Genomic DNA, 19,042 nt, shown 5'->3' on the forward strand with positions numbered 1-19,042 from the left:
AATTAAATTAGTATATGATAAAAGAGAGGACTTACCTTTGGTCTAACACGGCTTGATGATGTCATTTCCTGTGTGTCATGTGACCTGACTTCTCTAGAGATATTTGAAATCATAATTTGAATATGAGTATAGCATATCTAGCACAACAAATGCATGTTTTAGCATTTTGGGCATGCATATTATATAGACATGTTACCCCCCAAAAAACGGTGACAGCAAAAACCACTCAGAGACATTTTAGCAGTCAAAAGTAAGTCTTAATATTCACATTTATTCGTGTTGAAAACTGGCAGAAAGACATCGAGAAGATGACATCAGGAATGTGATTCAGCAATAAGACGTTTTGATAAGAAGATTTGTGGCAGAAAGTTGTGCTTCTTTAATATAGTTTTTCTCAGATATAAATGTGCACATTGACCTCAACGTTATTTTACATTCAGATGGAGCTCGGTGCATGACGACGTGTATAAACCCCCCCCCCCCCCCCCCCCCATGTTGATAAGAAAATGTCTGATTAAAAAACTCAGTAACATCAAAGTGTGTCTGTTTCCGTGAGACAGCAGAAAGAGACATTTACAAATGAAGCTGAGAGAGAAATAGAGCTTTGACCTCTGATCGCCTTTCAGTTTAAAAGGCTGTAAACAAAAACAAGTAACAAAACCCACTCCAGGAGGAAAAAGAGAGGTGCAGGAATGAGTCTTTAACCCTGGAAATGAGTCAGCATTTCAGCACTTCCTGTTCCCCGGTCTGGACGTTTTTTGTTGTTATCCTGAAATAAGGTCTGTCGTTAACACAAGATTTTATTCTACGACATAAAATACGTCAGTTAATCCCTCACTGGTGGATTTAAAAACAGCGGTTGCTAACAAGTGTCTAAATGAGACGACTAAACGCCATCACGCCCAACATTAGCCACCTTTAGCTTAGCGGTGGTGACGTGAAGTCATGTGACCGTGCTGTCATAAAGTGGGGTTAATATGTGGAGATATCCTGCTGAACTAAACGTGTAAATATGTGTTTGCCGCAGAGATTATTTTCAGCATAATCCCAAATCACATGGAGAAATCCCATTGGACCCTGAAGGCAACATCTCCCTGGTTCAAGCACAGACTCCCTGCACCTCTCAGATTATTTGTCTCTGTGCAATAAGAGAGTTTTTACTCGTCGTCTCCCGTCCTCCCCGAGCGAGACGGAGACCAGATTTCATCCTGAAAGTCCGAGTCGTCCAATTGGAAACCGGATTTCCCGGCGGCTCCGTTGATGTGCGTCAGCGGGACGTACGAGTAGTCGAGGCCTTCAGGTTCCCATTGGCAGGTGGCGCCGCGGCACGCCCGGAGCAGATGGAGCAGCAGGCTGAGGGAGAGCAGGGCGGCGAGGGAGCAGCTGAGCAGCACCCAGGAGCGCCTGAGGAGGGGCGCAGAGAGGACACCAAATCATTTACTCACAAAGAAACACTACGACGACCATCACCCGACAGAATGGAGATGTAGTCTCTTACGTGAGACATTTACAAATGAGAGAGAAATAGAGCTTTGACCTCTGATCGCCTTTCAGCTTAAAAGGCTGTAAACAAAAACAAGTAACAAAACTCATTTCAGGAGGAAAAAGAGAGGTGCAGGAATGAGTCTTTAACCCTGGAAATGAGTCAGCATTTCAGCACTTCCTGTTGCCCGGTCTGGACGTTTTTTAAGTGTTTTTGGTTGTTATCCTGAAATGAGGACTGTGGTTATGACAAGAGGAAGATATTTATATTCTATGACATTAAACACGTCAGTAAATACCTCACTGGTGAATAAAAAAACAGTGGTTGCTAACAAATGTCTAAATGAGACGACTAAACGTCATCACGCCCAACATTAGCCACCTTTAGCTTAGCGGTGGTGACGTGAAGTCATGTGACCGTGCTGTAGTTCCTTTATAGCCCAACATTAGCCACCTTTAGCTTAGCGGTGGTGACGTGAAGTCATGTGACCTCTCTGCCAGCTCATAGAGTCCTGTTGTGAACCCTGAAATGTTACCCCAAAGTTTTATGATAGAAATGTATAGTAGGTCTCCAGAACATAGAAACTGCCGGATGCTAACCTGCATATGTTGGGATATTTGAACAATTAGCACAAGTTGGAGTAATACGTGGTTTTGGAGGTTATTAAGGTCCATTTCTGACATTTTCAGGATCCAAAATGGCAGTTTTCACCAGAAAGTGGCCATGGGTGTTTCTCAATCGCGAGTAAAGCTGCTTCAGAGCCACTATTTCAAGCATACTACGTCATCGAGTGCCGCCGAAGTACTGTTCCAATCTCCAGCATACTTGGAAATCTACCGAGCCCGGCGTACTCCATTTGGAGAAATTTAGAGGCTGCACATGAGTTGACTCCGCGGTCTTAAAATCCCCACAATGCTTTGCGCACGGACCAATTTCCCCAAATCTGTGGCGGAAGATGTAAGAGGCGGGGCCTCTCATATGACGCACACCTGCACACTTGCTCGCCTGTTCCACTCTTTGTTTTCCGAATGCCAGGAAGTATTCTTGACTCGCTTCTGAAGCAAGACGCTCGGCAGACATGTGCTACCAAGCAAGCGTACTCGACATTGACAAACACCCCATATTTGTACTCCTGGTGGTCATGTGACTTTGCAGGGTCATGTGACTTTGCAGGGTCATGTGACTTTGCCGGTGACTTGACCTTTGTCACTCACTCTGTGAGACGAGGCTGTTCTCTGTGCTCCTCTTCCTCTCGTCTCCATAATGTAAACATCTGATTGGCTAAGCAACGTCCAGCTGTGGAGAGGAGAAGGGAGAGGAGCGTTAGTTTGTCATCAAGAGGGAACTCTTTAAAGCCTTTTAGGTATTTTAAAGATAACACAAATTAACTAATTACAGAACAGGAGGAGTTAAAAGAAAAAACACACTCTCAGATTTAAATTGTTTTTTTACTAGAAATTGATTTTCTCTGAGAAACTTGGGATTTTGCTTTGTTAGAGAAGTTACAACATTGTAATACTTTTGCCACTTTTATTGACGTCTTAAGTCTCTCAAATTCTGCATTTATAATAATGGATATTTACAGACATATTCTATACAGGGGAGGGTCTCTTTGTTTTGCTCTAACTCCGCTGTGTGTCTGTTTCAGATAAACTGAGGAGGATGTTTTTTAAGGAGTTTTGGAGAAGTAACACAGAGCTGCTGTTTGCTCTCCTGCTCTGTGCAAACCTTTATATATACAGTCTATGGTGCAAACATTTGCTAAACCTCAACACACACACACTCTCTTTAGCACAGTGATAAACACTCGATAAGACACACACACATTGAGGCTGAGACTCACACTCATTGTATCTGTGTCTTAGTGCTTAGATCATAGAATATACCAGGGACATCTTTCACACGTGGGCACGATAACTCAAATTGGCACAAACTGCTTTGGGATTAAAGCCTTTTAGCTTCTCTTCAAGATGGCGGCAATTATCAAGACGGCTTGGAAAGGTCATTTATTTTTCCATAAAATCATGTTCGCCTGCCCAACTAAACCTTCCCGGAGTCGAATCTGAGTTCTTACAGCTTGTAAGAGTGCCCTTTTTGTCAAATGTAATATATAATGTGCCCCAGTTCACAAAGGGATAACAACACAAAGGTTTCACGCCAATCGCTACAGAGTTTTCAACACAGAAGTGCTCCCCCTCTATCTCACCTCTCCACCCTGCCCCCACTGGACCGGGACTTTAACACCCCCCCCCCCCCCCCCCTATTATCATCTTTTTAATATATATCCTGCTTACTTGAAGTAAACGGTTATTTTGTGTTTTTTTTGTAAATTATTGAGTGTTCTTGCTTTTTAATGTGTGATTTCTTTATACCTCGGGACTGTGGGAAACAGTATTTGGATCTTTCTGTGTGTACAAACATATTTTGAGATTGACAATAAAGTTGACTTTGAGTTGACTGACTGTTAGCCAATCAGAATGCAGATCTTGCATGACGGAGGCGGGCTTTATGATTAATCAGCAAGATCAATACGCTGACGAGCCCCCGCCACATTATTATCTTTACGTTAGGCCCGCCCACAGGTTTCTGTCTACCACGGGTCTGTTTCTAAATCGTCTTGGTGTCAAATCACACGTTTCTGACCGAGTAGAAACCAAGATCAATTCATCAGAAGCTTCTTTCTACCATGTCTGAATCTGAATGATCTGCCAGCTGGGAACGAGTGCAGTCGTACCGCTGACATCGACTCTCTGCACAGCCCTCCATTTTAAAATACAATACACTGTATACACTTTGCAGTATACTCATTGTCCTAAGTGTTTTGTTTTGTAGCTTTTAAGGTTATTTGTATAGTCACATTTACATTTGGTGTAAATACTTTTTTTTATGCTAAATTGTTTCTTAAAAATACTTATTTTTTATTATCTTTATATATCTAATCTTTTTTTGTTGTATTACCTACTTTGCAACTTATCTTTTTAGATTGTTGTACCACCAGAGTAAACTCCTTGTATGTCAGAACGTACCTGGCAATAAACTTGATTCTGATTCTGATCGTGGTGCTCAGAGCCGACTAATGGCGCGTTTCCACTACAGCCCGCAGCCCGGTTTAAGAGGGCTGTGACGTCAGCGGCCCGTCTTTGGTTGCGTTTCCACTTGGCCTAGTACCGGCCGGCGGGTCCTAATTCACAGTTTTTCTGGCCTCATAAAATCGTGGGTCTAGAGCCAGAGACAACGAGGCTGAGTCGGGCTGAGTATGCTAAACTAGAGAGAGAATCGCTGGCAAGGGGGCTACAACTACAACAAGATGGACATATTTGACCGTGATTTAATTGTAATACACGTTTCAAAATGATGCCGAAGTAACAACATACTGATACCGGTTAGTAAAAACCATGAATTAATGCTTTGTCAAGTCTGCAGACAGACGGCAGGCGAAGAACCTTTTAAAATGCTTGTTTTCTAAATGGAGATTGGCTAAGCTAACGCAGTATATGCTCCGACCGTCCACACTCACAACAACGGCCTATACAGACATAAATAAAGCAGCGACTGTATTCTCCATGACACAGACAGTCTGTGGTTTGTACTTGTTTAACTTTTGTCTAGTTTCTGAACATATATGAGGAGCTGTGAGCTCTGAGTGCTAACAGCTAACGGCTGTGTTGTTTTTCTGGGGTCCTCTGAAGATCACGTCACGGCTCCGCATACACTGCGTTACTATAGATACTGCCCCAGTTTCTAAACTGTAATGGAAATGCGCCATAAAGTGAGCCAGTCCTAACGAGGCCCAGCCATACCGAGCGGGGCCGAGCGAGGCCGTGTAGTGGAAACGCGCCATAACACAGAAGACTAGTATTAGTGTGGTTCAGAGTCCCAAATGCTTTCTAACAACTTTTTGTGTTTAAAATGACACAAAAAAGCTCTGAAGAAGTTTCTACACGGTACATATGACTTCCCCCGTTGTCAAAAACATGCACATTCATTACCAAAATCACAGAAATGTATCCAGTGGTTTAAACTCTGAGGGCAAATGAAATGATGGACATATATATATAAAAGGTCACAATTTTGAAAATTCCAACAGGCTTTTTTAAGAAATAAATCCCCCAGAGGGAAGATCATGGACATTTCGGTGCTTGTTTCACCTTTTGAAAGGTGTTACAGCTGTATGCGGCACTACCGGACTCTCCATGCTGTGAGGGTAGAAGTGTGTGTACCTGTGTGTAAGGTGTAGTTGGTCTCTGCTCTCAGTGTGGCGTTGCAGCTTCCTGTCTGCGGGTCACATGGACACTGATGGTCACACACACACTCCTGAAGACAGGCCGGGCCGAAGAACCCCAGCGCACACACTGAAACACACACACACACACACACACACACACACGTTAAGCATGAGAACAATGACGTGGAACTGAATACAAAAACTTCACTATTCAAGAAGATCAATTATTATATTTCTGAGTCTGAGGAGAGAAAGTATTTTCACCGTTTTCACAGGTTTGTCCGTGGAAGCCGGCGGGGCATGAGCAGCGTCCGTGGACGGGATCACAGGAGCCGCCGTTAACACAGGCGCAGGTTTGATTGCAGCGGTCACCGTAGAAACCGGGGAGGCACTCTTTAAACAAAGAAGAGAAAAAAAGGACTCAATACAGCGATGCAGGGGATGTCGTATTTCTGTGTTGGACCCTGAAGGCAGCATCTCCCTGGTTCAATGGGATTTCTCCATGTGATTTTGGATTATTACAGAAAATAATGTACACAATCTACAAAATACTCTCACAGGATAATCTCCACGATTAAAAGCTAATGTTGGGCTATAAAGGAACTACAGCACGGTCACATGACTTCACATCACCACCGCTAAGCTAAAGGTGGCTAATGTTGGGCTATAAAGGAACTACAGCACGGTCACATGACTTCACATCACCACCGCTAAGCTAAAGGTGGCTAATGTTGGGCTATAAAGGAACTACAGCACGGTCACATGACTTCACGTCACCACCGCTAAGCTAAAGGTGGCTAATGTTGGGCTATAAAGGAACTACAGCACGGTCACATGACTTCACGTCACCACCGCTAAGCTAAAGGTGGCTAATGTTGGGCTATAAAGGAACTACAGCACGGTCACATGACTTCACGTCACCACCGCTAAGCTAAAGGTGGCTAATGTTGGGCTATAAAGGAACTACAGCACGGTCACATGACTTCACCACCGCTAAGCTAAAGGAGGCTAATGTTGGGCGTGATGACGTTTAGTCGTCTCATTTAGACACGTTAGCAAGCCCCGTTTTTAAATCCACCAGTGGGGTATTTACTGACATATATGTCGTAGAATAAAAATCTCTTCAGCGTGTGTGTGTGTGTGTGTGTGTGTGTGTCTCACTACCTTGGCTGCAGTTCTCTCCTCTCCATCCGGCATCACAGACACAATCATCTGAAAATAAGATCATATTTGGATTCATTATTACAGTATTTATTCTACTGTACAGTTTTTTATTTTACATTATATTTCTTACTCAGCGTTACAGCAGCAGATGACAGGCATGAATAAAATAAGTAAGCTAACATATTATTTAAAGAGGCAAGCACGTTTAACACATCTACTGCGTACACAAGCATGCACATTATCCCTTTCTTATTCTGTCGAATGGTTGGAGGAGCCTTTTAATAACAAATGTATTTTGGATGGTGGATGTAAAAAGATAGTCTTTTATATTTGTCTTGTAAAATATGACATAAAACTTATTGTAGTAATAATTATATAATCTATTTATAATTGTAAATGTATATTGTATGTGATTTGATACGGTCTAAGTTTGTACAGTCTCATAATTCTCTTGTTTCATTTCATTATTATTTTTTGTATTATTGTTTCACACGTTCGAAATAACTCAAATCAAGCCTGAGACTTCAGATGTGATACTGCAGCTGTTTGATCATAAAGCCTGTGGATCTTTGACAATGAGTGTAGTGTAGAGTGTGTGTGTGTGTGTGTGTGTGTGTGTGTGTGTGTGTGTGTGTGTGTGTCTTACTGGCGGTGCAGACCCCGTGTCCGCAGTCTGCAGGCTGGCAGCGCCGCCGGTGAACACACAGCACGGTGGAGACGTGACGAGCACAGCGCCACCTGCTGTCAGGCTTACTGAGGGGGGGGGAAGTGATTCTCTGAGATAAAAGTGTGCTCATACATTTATAGACAACATATTCTGCTAATGTTCGGCTTCATATATGTACAGTGTGTCTCTACTGGGACATGTCTCCACGCTTTAATGTTCAAAAAGCTCTTTATTTTCTCTCTCGAGCCTCTGCAGACCACTTACTGCACAAAGACCTATTAAAGTCACCAAAAAGCGCAATAGGGCCTCTTTAATATCTCTTCAAACCTGTGCTACATGTAGAGAGACGTTAGAGGATAAGAAGACTGTGTTCCTGATGTATTTGTTAGTGTATTCAAAGTCCTTCTAATGCAGGAAGGTGAATTGTCTCACCAGTGATCGGAGGGGTAGCTTGCTAACGAGCCGTTGATCACGAAGGTGGAGGAGCCGCCTCCGTCCAGATTGATGGCGTTAACGACTCCGTAACTCTTCAGAGACTCAGCCATCTCCCACAGATTCATTCTTTCATAGCACAACCGAAAACAAATATGACAAATATGAGATGAATGGGGATTAGAGTTGTTATTAGGGCAGACCCGGAGGTTCACGTCGAAGGGGATGCCTCGACAAAAAGCAATGTGATTTGTTTTCCTCACCCCCTGACTCCCGTCTGCCCGTCGATGTGGAACAGGACCAGCCTCCCCTCGGCGTCGTGGCCCACCGCCGTCCGGCCCGACACCACGTCCACAAAAGTGCGAAACTTCCCTGTGAAAGCATCACGAGTCACCGGGCTGAATCTCTTCTTCAAACTTCACAACACAAACGGACTGGAGAGAAACTGCAGAGGATAACATTTCTATATATTTCACTCAAATGACTTATAGGACGATTTATGGAGATGTCCTTCATGATATTTACATCATTGACATATGTTAAGACTTGAGTAACAGTAGAAGTACTCAGATCTTGTACTTGAGTAAAAGTAGAAGTACTCAGATCTTGTACTTGAGTAAAAGTAGAAGTACTCAGATCGTGTACTTGAGTAAAAGTAGAAGTACCAGAGTGTAGGAATACTCTGTTACAGTAAAAGTCCTGCATTCAAAATGTTCCTCAAGTGAAAGTAGGAAAGTATTATCATCAAAATATAGTGAAAGTAGCGACAGTAAAAGTAATCATTGTGCAGATTGGTCCATTTCAGAATAATATATATGATATGTTTTATAATGATTGATCATGAAAGTGTTCTCAAAGCTGGTAAAGGTGCAGCTAGTTTGAATGACTTTGTATACTGCAGGGTAGCTTGTGGATTTACTCCAGGTGGAACTAAAGTCTGATTTAACACTTGATTATATTTCACATCATTCATCCACATCTGTGAAGTAACTAAAGGTATTAAATACATGTAGTGGAGGAAAAGTACACCATGTACCTCTGAACTGCAGTGGAGTAGAAGTACACAGTAGCAACACATTAAAACACACGTACCGGTCTCCTGCGTCTCGTCGCACTCGGCCTTCAGACTCTGGTTGATGTAAACCTCTCCGTTCCTCAGCAGCCACACCACGCCGCTGACCAGCTGCTCAAACGGGTTGGACCGGTCCAGAACGTCCTCCTGAGACAGATACCTGGAGGGAGACATCAGGACGTCACCTCTCCAGACCGTTTACCACCACTTTATGTTTCTACTACTATTAACAATGCAACTTTACAGCCAGAGGAATCAAAGGAGGGTTTGAAAAACTGTGGTATCCCTTACTGAAGCTTCTTGAAAGCCAAAGTAAATAGCCGCTTGGAAAGGATTGCTGAGTGCCTTTAAGTTCGTCTTTAAATGCATTTGATTATTTTAATTGATTGATAAAATGATAGTTATTATTTTATTTGTTCTAGTCTTGTCACCTGGTGTGTCTTTGTTTTTTGCTACTTGGTTGGTTACGTATTAGTAAGTGTTGTATATAATGCATGGATCGCATTTGTACATGTCTTATTCACTCATTGGTAATATCTGTATTTGTGGATGTCATTGTTTGTACTTAAAAAACAATGCAACTTTAAAATAATCAATGGTTCCCAAAAAACCTGTTTTACTTCAATCAGTTCAATGTGTCTCTTATTCTGAAATACCTGAAACCCAGTTGTGTTGGTTTAGTTATGAAACTCTGTCCTCTGTGACCTCTACACTTATTTTTCTTCTGATAATGTGACCTCCACTCGGGGCATCGCCTCGCCTCACGCTGCCTTCAATTACCACAGCTCCGACTCTTCTCATGTGCATTTTCAACATGTTGTATTCCTTAAAGAGGCCCCATTCAAGAGTCAAGGCTTTTATTGTCATGTGTGCAAAGCTACAGTGCAGACAAGGAAATGCTGAGGTCACAGGCTCCTCCAACAGAGCAACACAATAACACACAATAGAGAGGTGCAGTGACGAGTCCTAAAACCAGGAAGTGAGTCAACATTTCACCACTTCCTGTTCCCTGGTCTCAGAGCCAATGGGATCTCTCCATAGGGTTTTGGAAAATATCTGGAACTAAGGTCTGTGGTTGAGACACATTGAAGAGACGGATCACGTTTTGTTCTACGACATTAAATCCATCAGCAGTGACCCCACTGGTGATTTCTGAAGAGTTGACGTGTCTGAGAAACGATGGTTGTTACCAAGTGGCTGAATAGGACTACAGAAGTCGTGGAGGCCGTTGTACGTCATTACGCCGAACACGTAAACACTCCTCTAAGTTAGTTTGCCCTGTTCTGCTTGAAAGCAAGTTCCTGCCTCCTGCAAACTGTTCAAACAAACGCTTCAACTCGTACCATTTAGAATCTGTATGTTTGAATATGGATCTGAAGTTGGCGTGACGTTGAAGTCGTGCTGCTGGACTCGCCTGTAGTTCCTTTATAGCATAACGTTAGCATTTTGCTTCTGGTGATCAGATTTATGATTAGAACATTATAAAAGTAGGGTAGACATGTGGAGATGATCCGGCTGAACAAAACGTGCATTTATCAAACAGGTTCGTTTTCCACAGATCTTATTTCGAGCTATTTTCCTAAATCCTATGGAGAGATCCCATTGGCTCTGAGACGAGGGAACAGGAAGCTTACTTCCGGGTAAATACGTCATCCCTGCACTGCTCTGAAGTGCAAGTAAATAAAATAGAATAGAATAGAAATAGTGCAGAATAGTCCATATACAAGTAATTGGAATATTGATATGTATAAGTTGCATTCTGCTTTCTAGGGGTGTTCCCTCTCCTAGTGTAGTAGTGTGTTATATAGGTATTGAGTGCATGTAAATGGTCTGCAGAGGCAAAAATCCCTGTGTTTCTCCACCATTGGCTTGATTTGAAGATATTGTTTCTACGAAAAGGACACAGCTGGTGTTGATGTAGGCCCCGTCCACACGGAGACGAAACGGGTGTTATCCGCTATAGTTCTTTATCGTATGGACGGTTCGTTCACACGAGGCCGTAACGGAGCCCTCAAACGATAACGCATCCCAAAGTGGGAAGGTCTGGTAACGTAACGCTTGCGGCACCGTGTGTACGCCCTAAACGATCATAGCCCCGCCTCTTCTGCTCACCCCCACGTCATTGCTGATGCGTTTCGCGAACAACAACAACAACAATGGCGGATCACAGGGTTGCGTTCGTGCTCCAGACGCTACTGACCATGCTACAGATGTTAGTGCAACATCTACAGCTCCTCTACCACAACCATCAGCAACAAGTGGACATGGAGAACTACATGAACTACATGTTGCTAAATCCACCGCGGAGAATAAACAGAAGGGCAACCATGGCAACCATGCTCAGGGGGTCTTCTTCGCTGCTTTTGGTGTATTTTGTAGCGGAAGTACAGCGCCACTTACAGGCCCGGCATATGTACTACAGCGTCTCCAGCGGGTCGAGCGGTCTCGTGCGGACGGACACGTTTCTTGAGCCGATTCCGGGTGGACGGAAGACTTCTTGATATCGACTAAGGTTCGTTTTCGTCTCCGTGTGGACGGGGCCTTAAACTCCAAGCTGTGTGTTCAGATAGCATCGACAGAAATCTGATGTATATTTATTTATTTCCACGAAGGAAAACAAAGGATCTCTTTTAGCGCGAGGTGTAAATAAAGCTCTGCCTCTCACATTGTGGATGAAGCAATATGAAATGAGAGGTTTGACCCCGGGTGTTTTCACTGTGTCTGAGGAATATAACGGTGTTTTCAGCCTCGTGGTGTTGCATCACGTAGGAGCTGCAGAGATCACTGACCTCAGGCCCCAAACAAACAGGTTCAATTGACTCTTTAAAGACAAAGTGTGTTTGTGTGTTGACCTGACGGGGACATTATAAATATCCAGCTCTATTTTCGGAGAGGATTCATGGAATTACTTTTGAATTATTTCTCAGAAATGTTGGGTCAGTTTTAAAAGAAGTTGATTTTCTTCTGAAAGCAGGTAAAGGGAAACTGTTACTAGAACGCCAACAATAATACAGGTACTTTTTTAGTCTGTTGGCTCTGAACCTTGTTATTGATGAATCAAACTGGCTTCACTGGCTCTGCTGACATCCTCCATGTAAGACGACATCCCATAATACACTCCTTTATTCAGCTGCTGTGTAGCCAAAACGTTGTCTATCAAAACTGACAAGAATAGTATTTTCTGGGGAAATATCTGTATATGTGTTTTACTCGTATCTGTAGTTATGCGAGTTCAGCTTCACATGCGTATCCTATTGTTGTTGTTGTTGTTCTTATCTTCAGTTATTTACATACTTACTCTCCTTTGTATTCTTAGGCCCCGGCTCCACGAGGACAAATACGGCAAAACGCATCGGAGTAACGCAAATGCAACCGCAAAAAACCTTCCGCCCACACGCAATATACACCGGATTGTGTCAAGCTACACGAGACAGCTCCGTTTACATCCAAACGCTGGAAAAGCTGCAGTACATATGCCGAACCTGTACGTGGCGCTGTAACTTCCTCCACAAAAGCAGCAACTTCCTCCACAAAAGCAGCGAAGAAGAATGGTTGTCATGGCTGCACTTCTGTGTATTCTCCGCGGTGGGGGCGGAGGGAACCGGGCAGAGTTTTTCGCCGGTCAACGTGTGTTAAAGTTTAAATCTTCCGGACAAAATTATAAAAGTGCCGGTCAAAGGTCTTCATTGTTATTTATTGAGCTTTAAAACAAATGAATAACGACGATATAATGATATATAATCAGAAAATACACGGAGCCTGTCTCTTTTTCCTCTCTCTCTTCTGACAGCGTCAGTGTCTGTCTCATGCAGCAGCTGATCCAGTAATGATGACCCGACAGTAAAAATAAACATATTTATAACTAGTTTAGGTAGTTTGAGAGGTAATTAAAATAGCTAAGGGTGATGATCTGACTTGAAGTGTGTGTTTTGCTCCCGCTGCATCACAGCGGCAGGAGCTGCGTGTCTCCGTCCTGTCAGATTAGACTTCACTCGCGTTTATGTCCATATCGAGATAAAGATAAATAATCTGAATTCAAGGAGGAGCTCCTGTAGATGTTGCACAAAGAACTGTAGCATGGTCAGTAGCGACTGGAGCACGATAGCAACCCTGCGGGGGAGAGGCGGGGAGAGGCGGGGCTATGAAAAAGGATGACCGTATAGGCGACTCCACGGCCCCGTTGGACCCCCCAGAGCGCTCCGTTCCCAGATCTATCCACCTTTGGACCCGTTGTCGTTTGCGGGGTCTGTTTCTACGTTTCCCTTACGGCGTCGTCGAGCTTAGAGGGCTATACGCATGAGAAATATGCGGATTCAACCCGTTTTCGTCCTCGTGGAGCCGGGGCCTTACTATCCCTCTGTGATCTCTCGCCTGTGCTGTCCTGTGTTTTTCTCTTAGGCCCCGGCTCCACGGGAACCCATACGGCAAAACGCATCGGAGTAACGCAAACGCAAACGCCAAACAGCTTCCGCCCACACGCAATATACACCGGATTGTGTCAAGCTCCACGAGACAGCTCCGTTTACATCCAACCGCTGGAAAAGCTGCAGTACATATGCCGAACCTGTACGTGGCGCTGTAACTTCCTCCACAAAAGCAGCGACTTCCTCCACAAAAGCAGCGAAGAAGAATGGTTGTCATGGCTGCACTTCTGTTTATTCTCCGCGGTGGGGGCCGAGGGATCCGGGCAGAGTTTTTCGCCGGTCAATGTGTGTTAAAGTTTAAATCTTCATGCTTCCTCATGCAGCAGCTGATCCAGTAAGTAAACCCGACAGTAAAAATAAACATATTTATAACTAGTTTAGGTAGTTTGAGAGGTAATTAAAATAGCTAAGGGTGATGATCTGACTTGAAGTGTGTGTTTTGCTCCCGCTGCATCACAGCGGGAGGAGCTGCGTGTCTCCGTCCTGTCAGATTAGACTTCACTCGCGTTTATGTCCATATCGAGATAAAGATAAATAATCTGAATTCAGTGTGCAGTGTACTTTTGCGGGGGTGAGCAGCAGAGGTGGGGAGAGGCGGGGCTATTGCGTCGTCACACGGCCCCGTTGGACCCCCCAGAGTGCTCCGTTCCCAGATCTATCCACCTTTGGACCCGTTGTCGTTTGCAGGGTCCGTTTCTACCGTTCCGTTATGGCGTCGTCTAGCTTAAAGGGCTATACGCAAGAGAAATATGCGGATACAACCCGTTTTCGTTCCCGTGGGGCCTGGGCCTTAGTCTGTACCTGCTTCAACACCTGAACTGTCCTACGGGGGTCAATAAAGATCTATCTTATCTTAAATATGCATCAGGAGTCATGACTGGTGTGAGAGTCTGACGGTGGATCACTACTCCAGGTTGCAGCTGTGGCTACAAAACAGTAATCGCTGGCGGAGCAGAGCGGCGTGGGTAAATGCTGAATAAAAGAGGCATTAGCCACGGCACATCATATTCAGGTAGGATAGTGTAAGTGCAGTCGGATTCCCAAAGCACCGCCGAATCATCTTTCCTTAACTCTGTGACGTTTCACGCAGAGGTTAGGAATAGTGGTTAGGGAAAGAGGATAGGAGCTGATTTTTGGAATATTCAACTGTAATACGACTCTCAAAGGAACGAACGAGGCCTCCGACGCTGTATAAAAGATCTGATAAAAACTGATCCAGATTTGAACAGCGTCCTGACGTCAGGACAGTGTTCAAATCTGGATCAGTTTTTATCAGATCCGTTGCAGCCCCTTTTTTAGAGATTTGGGTATGGAGGAAAATAGAGAGGGTTGTGTTTTCTGACACTTGGTGAGTTCCCTGGAACACCGGGGACACATATTCATGTATAAAAGACGTACAAAAGTGCATTTTGCATGATAGGTCCCCTTTAAGGTGAATACTTGTCTTACCCGAACACCAGGGTGCCGTCCCTCCGGATGCCAAACTGAGCGTTCTGCACCCCCCCGCTGTCCCTCACCATGCGGCCGTCGCTCACCACGTTGCCCAGGCAGGCTCCAGACTCTGTGTTGAAGAAGCCGGCGTTCTGGGCGTACAGACACCCAGCAGCCCTCGCCGTCTCCTCCACAGAGACCCTCCGCTGCCCCTCACAGCCCCCCTGCTGCCCCGGCTCCAACACCGACAGCTGCCTCAGGGGGTCGGGGACCACAGTCATGTGACCTGGAGACACAGGGGCAAAGGAACTAAGTACAAGTACAAAATTGTACTTAAGTTGTAATTTTGAGGTGATGTACTTCACTTGAGTATTTCCATTTTATGATACTTAGTACTTTTACTTCACTACATGTATTTAATACATTTAGTTACTTTAGCTAGCTGCACCTTTACCAGCTTTGAGAACACTTTCATGATCAATCATTATAAAACATATCATATATATTATTCTGAAATGGACCAATCTGCACAATGACTACTTTTACTGTCACTACTTTAACTATATTTTGATGAGAATACTTTTATACTTTCACTTGAGGAACATTTTGAATGCAGGACTTTGACTGTAACAGAGTATTCCTACACTCTGGTACTTCTACTTTTACTCAAGTACAAGATCTGAGTACTTCTACTTTTACTCAAGTACAAGATCTGAGTACTTCTACTTTTAACAAGTACAATATCTGAGTACTTCTACTTTTACTAAAGTACAAGATCTGAGTACTTCTACTTGTATTAAAGATCTGAGTACTTCTACTTGTATTAAAGATCTGAGTACTTCTACTTGTATTAAAGATCTGAGTACTTCTACTTGTATTAAAGATCTGAGTACTTCTACTTGTATTAAAGATCTGAGTACTTCTACTTGTATTAAAGATCTGAGTACTTCTACTTGTATTAAAGATCTGAGTACTTCTACTTGTATTAAAGGTCTGAGTACTTCTACTTGTATTAAAGGTCTGAGTACTTCTACTTGTATTAAAGATCCGAGTACTCCCCCCTCTGCTCCTCTCTCAGTTATCTCTTGGAGAAGCGGTTCACTCTGAATGTTCCTGTGTTCCTGCTTCACTGACCGTAGACCCATCTGGAGCTTCCCGGCACTTTGGACACGAACACGGTGGCCTCGGGGTCCCCCCCGTGGTGTGGGGGGGTCTGGGTCTCGTGGGCGGTGTTTCCCCCGGTGACGGAGAGACAGTCCCTGACGTGGCGGTGCGAGTGGGAGGGGCCGTGCCCCCGGGCGTACGGCCGCAGGGGGTCATCGTCCGGAGAAACGCTGTGGAGGGAAACGTAAACCAAAAGTTAGACGCAGAGAAGCATAATGGGGTTTCCAGCTGGGAACCTAAAGATGTTGAGTGGCCAAAGTTTTATATTAGAAATGTATAGCAGGGTCTCCAGCTCATAGAAACCGCCGGATGCTAACCTGCAGATGTTGGGACATTTCCACAATTAGCATCAGTTGAGTTAATTAGCATCAATGCAGACAATAGTTTAAAAAATGGCTTGGCTGATCTACACAGTTTTTAAGTGGTTTTGGGGATTATTGAGGATTCTGAATCCATTTCTTACCTTTTTATGAAAGAAAATTGCAGTTTTAACCAGAAAGTGGCCATATTATTACTCTCTGTGGGCTGATTTGATTAATTTTGGGTCGATTAGAAAGTTATATTTTTGTTTTATTTTTGTGTTCTTCTACTTTTACTCAAGAACAACATCTGAGTACTTCTACTTTTACTCAAGCACAACATCTGAGTACTTCTACTTTTACTCAAGTACATAATCTGAGTACTTCTTCCACCTTTGATTAAAGGGTAAGAACACACCAGGAGGGTTAACTCTATTAAAGTAAGATGTGATGTGTTAGAGAAGGTGTGTAAGTATTACTCAACAGCTCCATCTTGTGAGCACATGTTGAACCTGCAGCAACATGAACACAAGCTGTCAGTTTCCTTTCAGATTGAAAACAAAACGTGATGACAGCACTCATGTGACCAACAGTCTGGGGTGAACATCTGATAAAGGCTTTTTGAGATTATTAAAACAAAGCTAAAGTCAAACACTGAATGCCGTCACTGAACCCGATATAACAACTCTTTTGATTGGGTTATTCAAATGTGTACATAGTATATCTTTATGTTAAGTGAGAGAGGGGACTAAAGGCCTTTTAAGGTTGTGTCAGCTAACATTTGTGAACTTTGTACTTAAACAGTTAGCTCAATACTGGGTGCTGTTGCCCAACAGCTGTTGAGTTGTGTTAGCTTTAATTTGCATACTTGGTACTTTAGCAGAATTATAAATATCTGGATTTACTCCCAAAAAATAATCATTTTAATGAGCTTACCCCACTCTCACTTACAACGAGTTAAAACTAGTTTTGACCATGTGTGTTAAAAGAAAACTGGATACACCGTTCATTCGAGAGCTGCTCAGTGGCGCATGAAGCCCAGAGTGGAGCGAACGTTGACTCAGAAAGTACCCGGATGTGGGCCCACTGAGCATGCGCAGTTGAGTTTCGAGTCAGTCAGATGAATGGAGAGAGAAAATAAGCTTTTTAACGCATTTAACAACTTTTAGACCCTAATGAATTAAATAAGGTATACACAAGTGTTCGTGCTTGGTGATTAATTTAGCTAAAATACAAATATACGCTGATTTACAGACGTCTCTTTCCCAATGTAAGTCAATGAGAAAGGTCTGTCTGGGCCAGAATGACGTCACTGCGCTGTAGTACCACCATTTGGCCACTACGGACATTCCTAACATGGGCTTCAACGGCCGGCGCACTTCCGCTTGTTTTTGACTCAAGACTTCTCTCTTTAGGCTAAGAACATTAGCGACTAAATCGGGACTTACCGGGAGTTTTCGGTCTCCGACAGCCGGACGCAGAGCCATAGCAGCGGCCACAATAACAGATATTTCACCGATACCGCTGCCATATGAGGGGGGAAGACCAGCTGCGAAAAGTCCCCTCTCTAGTTCCTACATCCCTCCACTAGCACTCAGGGAGACATAGCTTCCGGTTGCTTTACCATATAAAAGCACGACCGTGTAAAACGATATTATTATTATTATTATTATTATTATTATTATTATTATTATTATTATTATTATTATTAATCATAAAATGTTAAGGTACCACGTCCCTGTTGTATTTTTAAAGTCATAGTATGCATGTGAAAAATATTAATGTTTTACTAAATACTCGAAATAGGATGAGTCAAACTTAATTTAAAGTTGTATGTAATTTGACTAATTTGTCTCTTTTTACACAGTATTGCATAATTTTAACTTTAAACCTTGAATCATTGACATTAATTGACTCCTAACATTCTGTTTACCTTTTATTTTGAACACATTTCAACAGTTTCCGGTATGTTTGACGTTCTGTAGTAACTTGACGTAATGCGGTCACATGACTGACTTTTGTCTCCACGTGGCCCAAAGCCAACTGTCACCTGTCCTTCACCTGCCTCACTTACTACTGTTTCATACACAGTATATGTAGAATAATAATAATAACATTAACACACAAAAAAATACTTTAAAACAAGTAAAAGTCAAGCAATTATTTTTTGCAGTTTTTGCTGTTGTGTCTCCTTCAGCCCCTTTTCTCAAAATCATCATCAGATTCATAAATTAAACCAGTAGCCGATTTGTTCTTCTTCTCAAACATCCCTCCAGTGTTTTGCAGTCTCTGGATTGCAGTGTTGTTGCTCAGCATGTCATCCGCTGCATGAACACATTCAGTGTCTGTTTGCTGCAGATGTGGGAAGTAGTGGAGTATAAATACTTCAAGGTTCAAGGCGTTTATTTGTCATACGTGCATAGCTACGGTGTAGTTATGATGATGAAAATCTTAGGTCACAGGCTCCTCCAACAGAGCAACACAATAACACAGATAAACAGTGCAAGTAAACAGTAAATACAAAAGGAAAAAATAGTAAAAAAAAGTGAAATAGTGCAAGTGAATGGAATGATATATAGCAGAGACACATGGTCATCAGCGAGCTGTGATAAACCACAACAATGGACCTGCCAGCAGAAGGCTTTATCTCTCTCTGTTTGAACACTACAGTCATACTAAGA

General features: G+C 43.2%; 1 protein-coding gene across 1 annotated transcript; it reads right to left on the bottom strand.

Annotated features, from left to right (window-relative positions):
* Positions 1-235: 235 nt before the first annotated feature.
* Positions 236-17,953, bottom strand: LOC117496441 (N-acetylglucosamine-1-phosphodiester alpha-N-acetylglucosaminidase-like). Its single transcript, XM_034148109.1, has 12 exons — positions 17,810-17,953; positions 16,033-16,232; positions 14,917-15,184; positions 9,064-9,203; positions 8,235-8,343; positions 7,972-8,100; positions 7,519-7,625; positions 6,873-6,920; positions 5,973-6,101; positions 5,704-5,835; positions 2,698-2,779; positions 236-1,404 (listed from the first exon to the last, which is right to left on the bottom strand). Exons 1-12 carry the CDS (start codon positions 17,890-17,892, stop codon positions 1,158-1,160), a joined length of 1,674 nt encoding a protein of 557 aa, XP_034004000.1. The 5' UTR covers positions 17,893-17,953; the 3' UTR covers positions 236-1,157.
* Between the last annotated feature and the right edge of the window lie 1,089 nt (positions 17,954-19,042).

Source organism: Trematomus bernacchii, unplaced genomic scaffold, assembly GCF_902827165.1.
Source record: "Trematomus bernacchii unplaced genomic scaffold, fTreBer1.1, whole genome shotgun sequence".
Classification (NCBI taxonomy): Eukaryota; Metazoa; Chordata; class Actinopteri; order Perciformes; family Nototheniidae; genus Trematomus; species Trematomus bernacchii.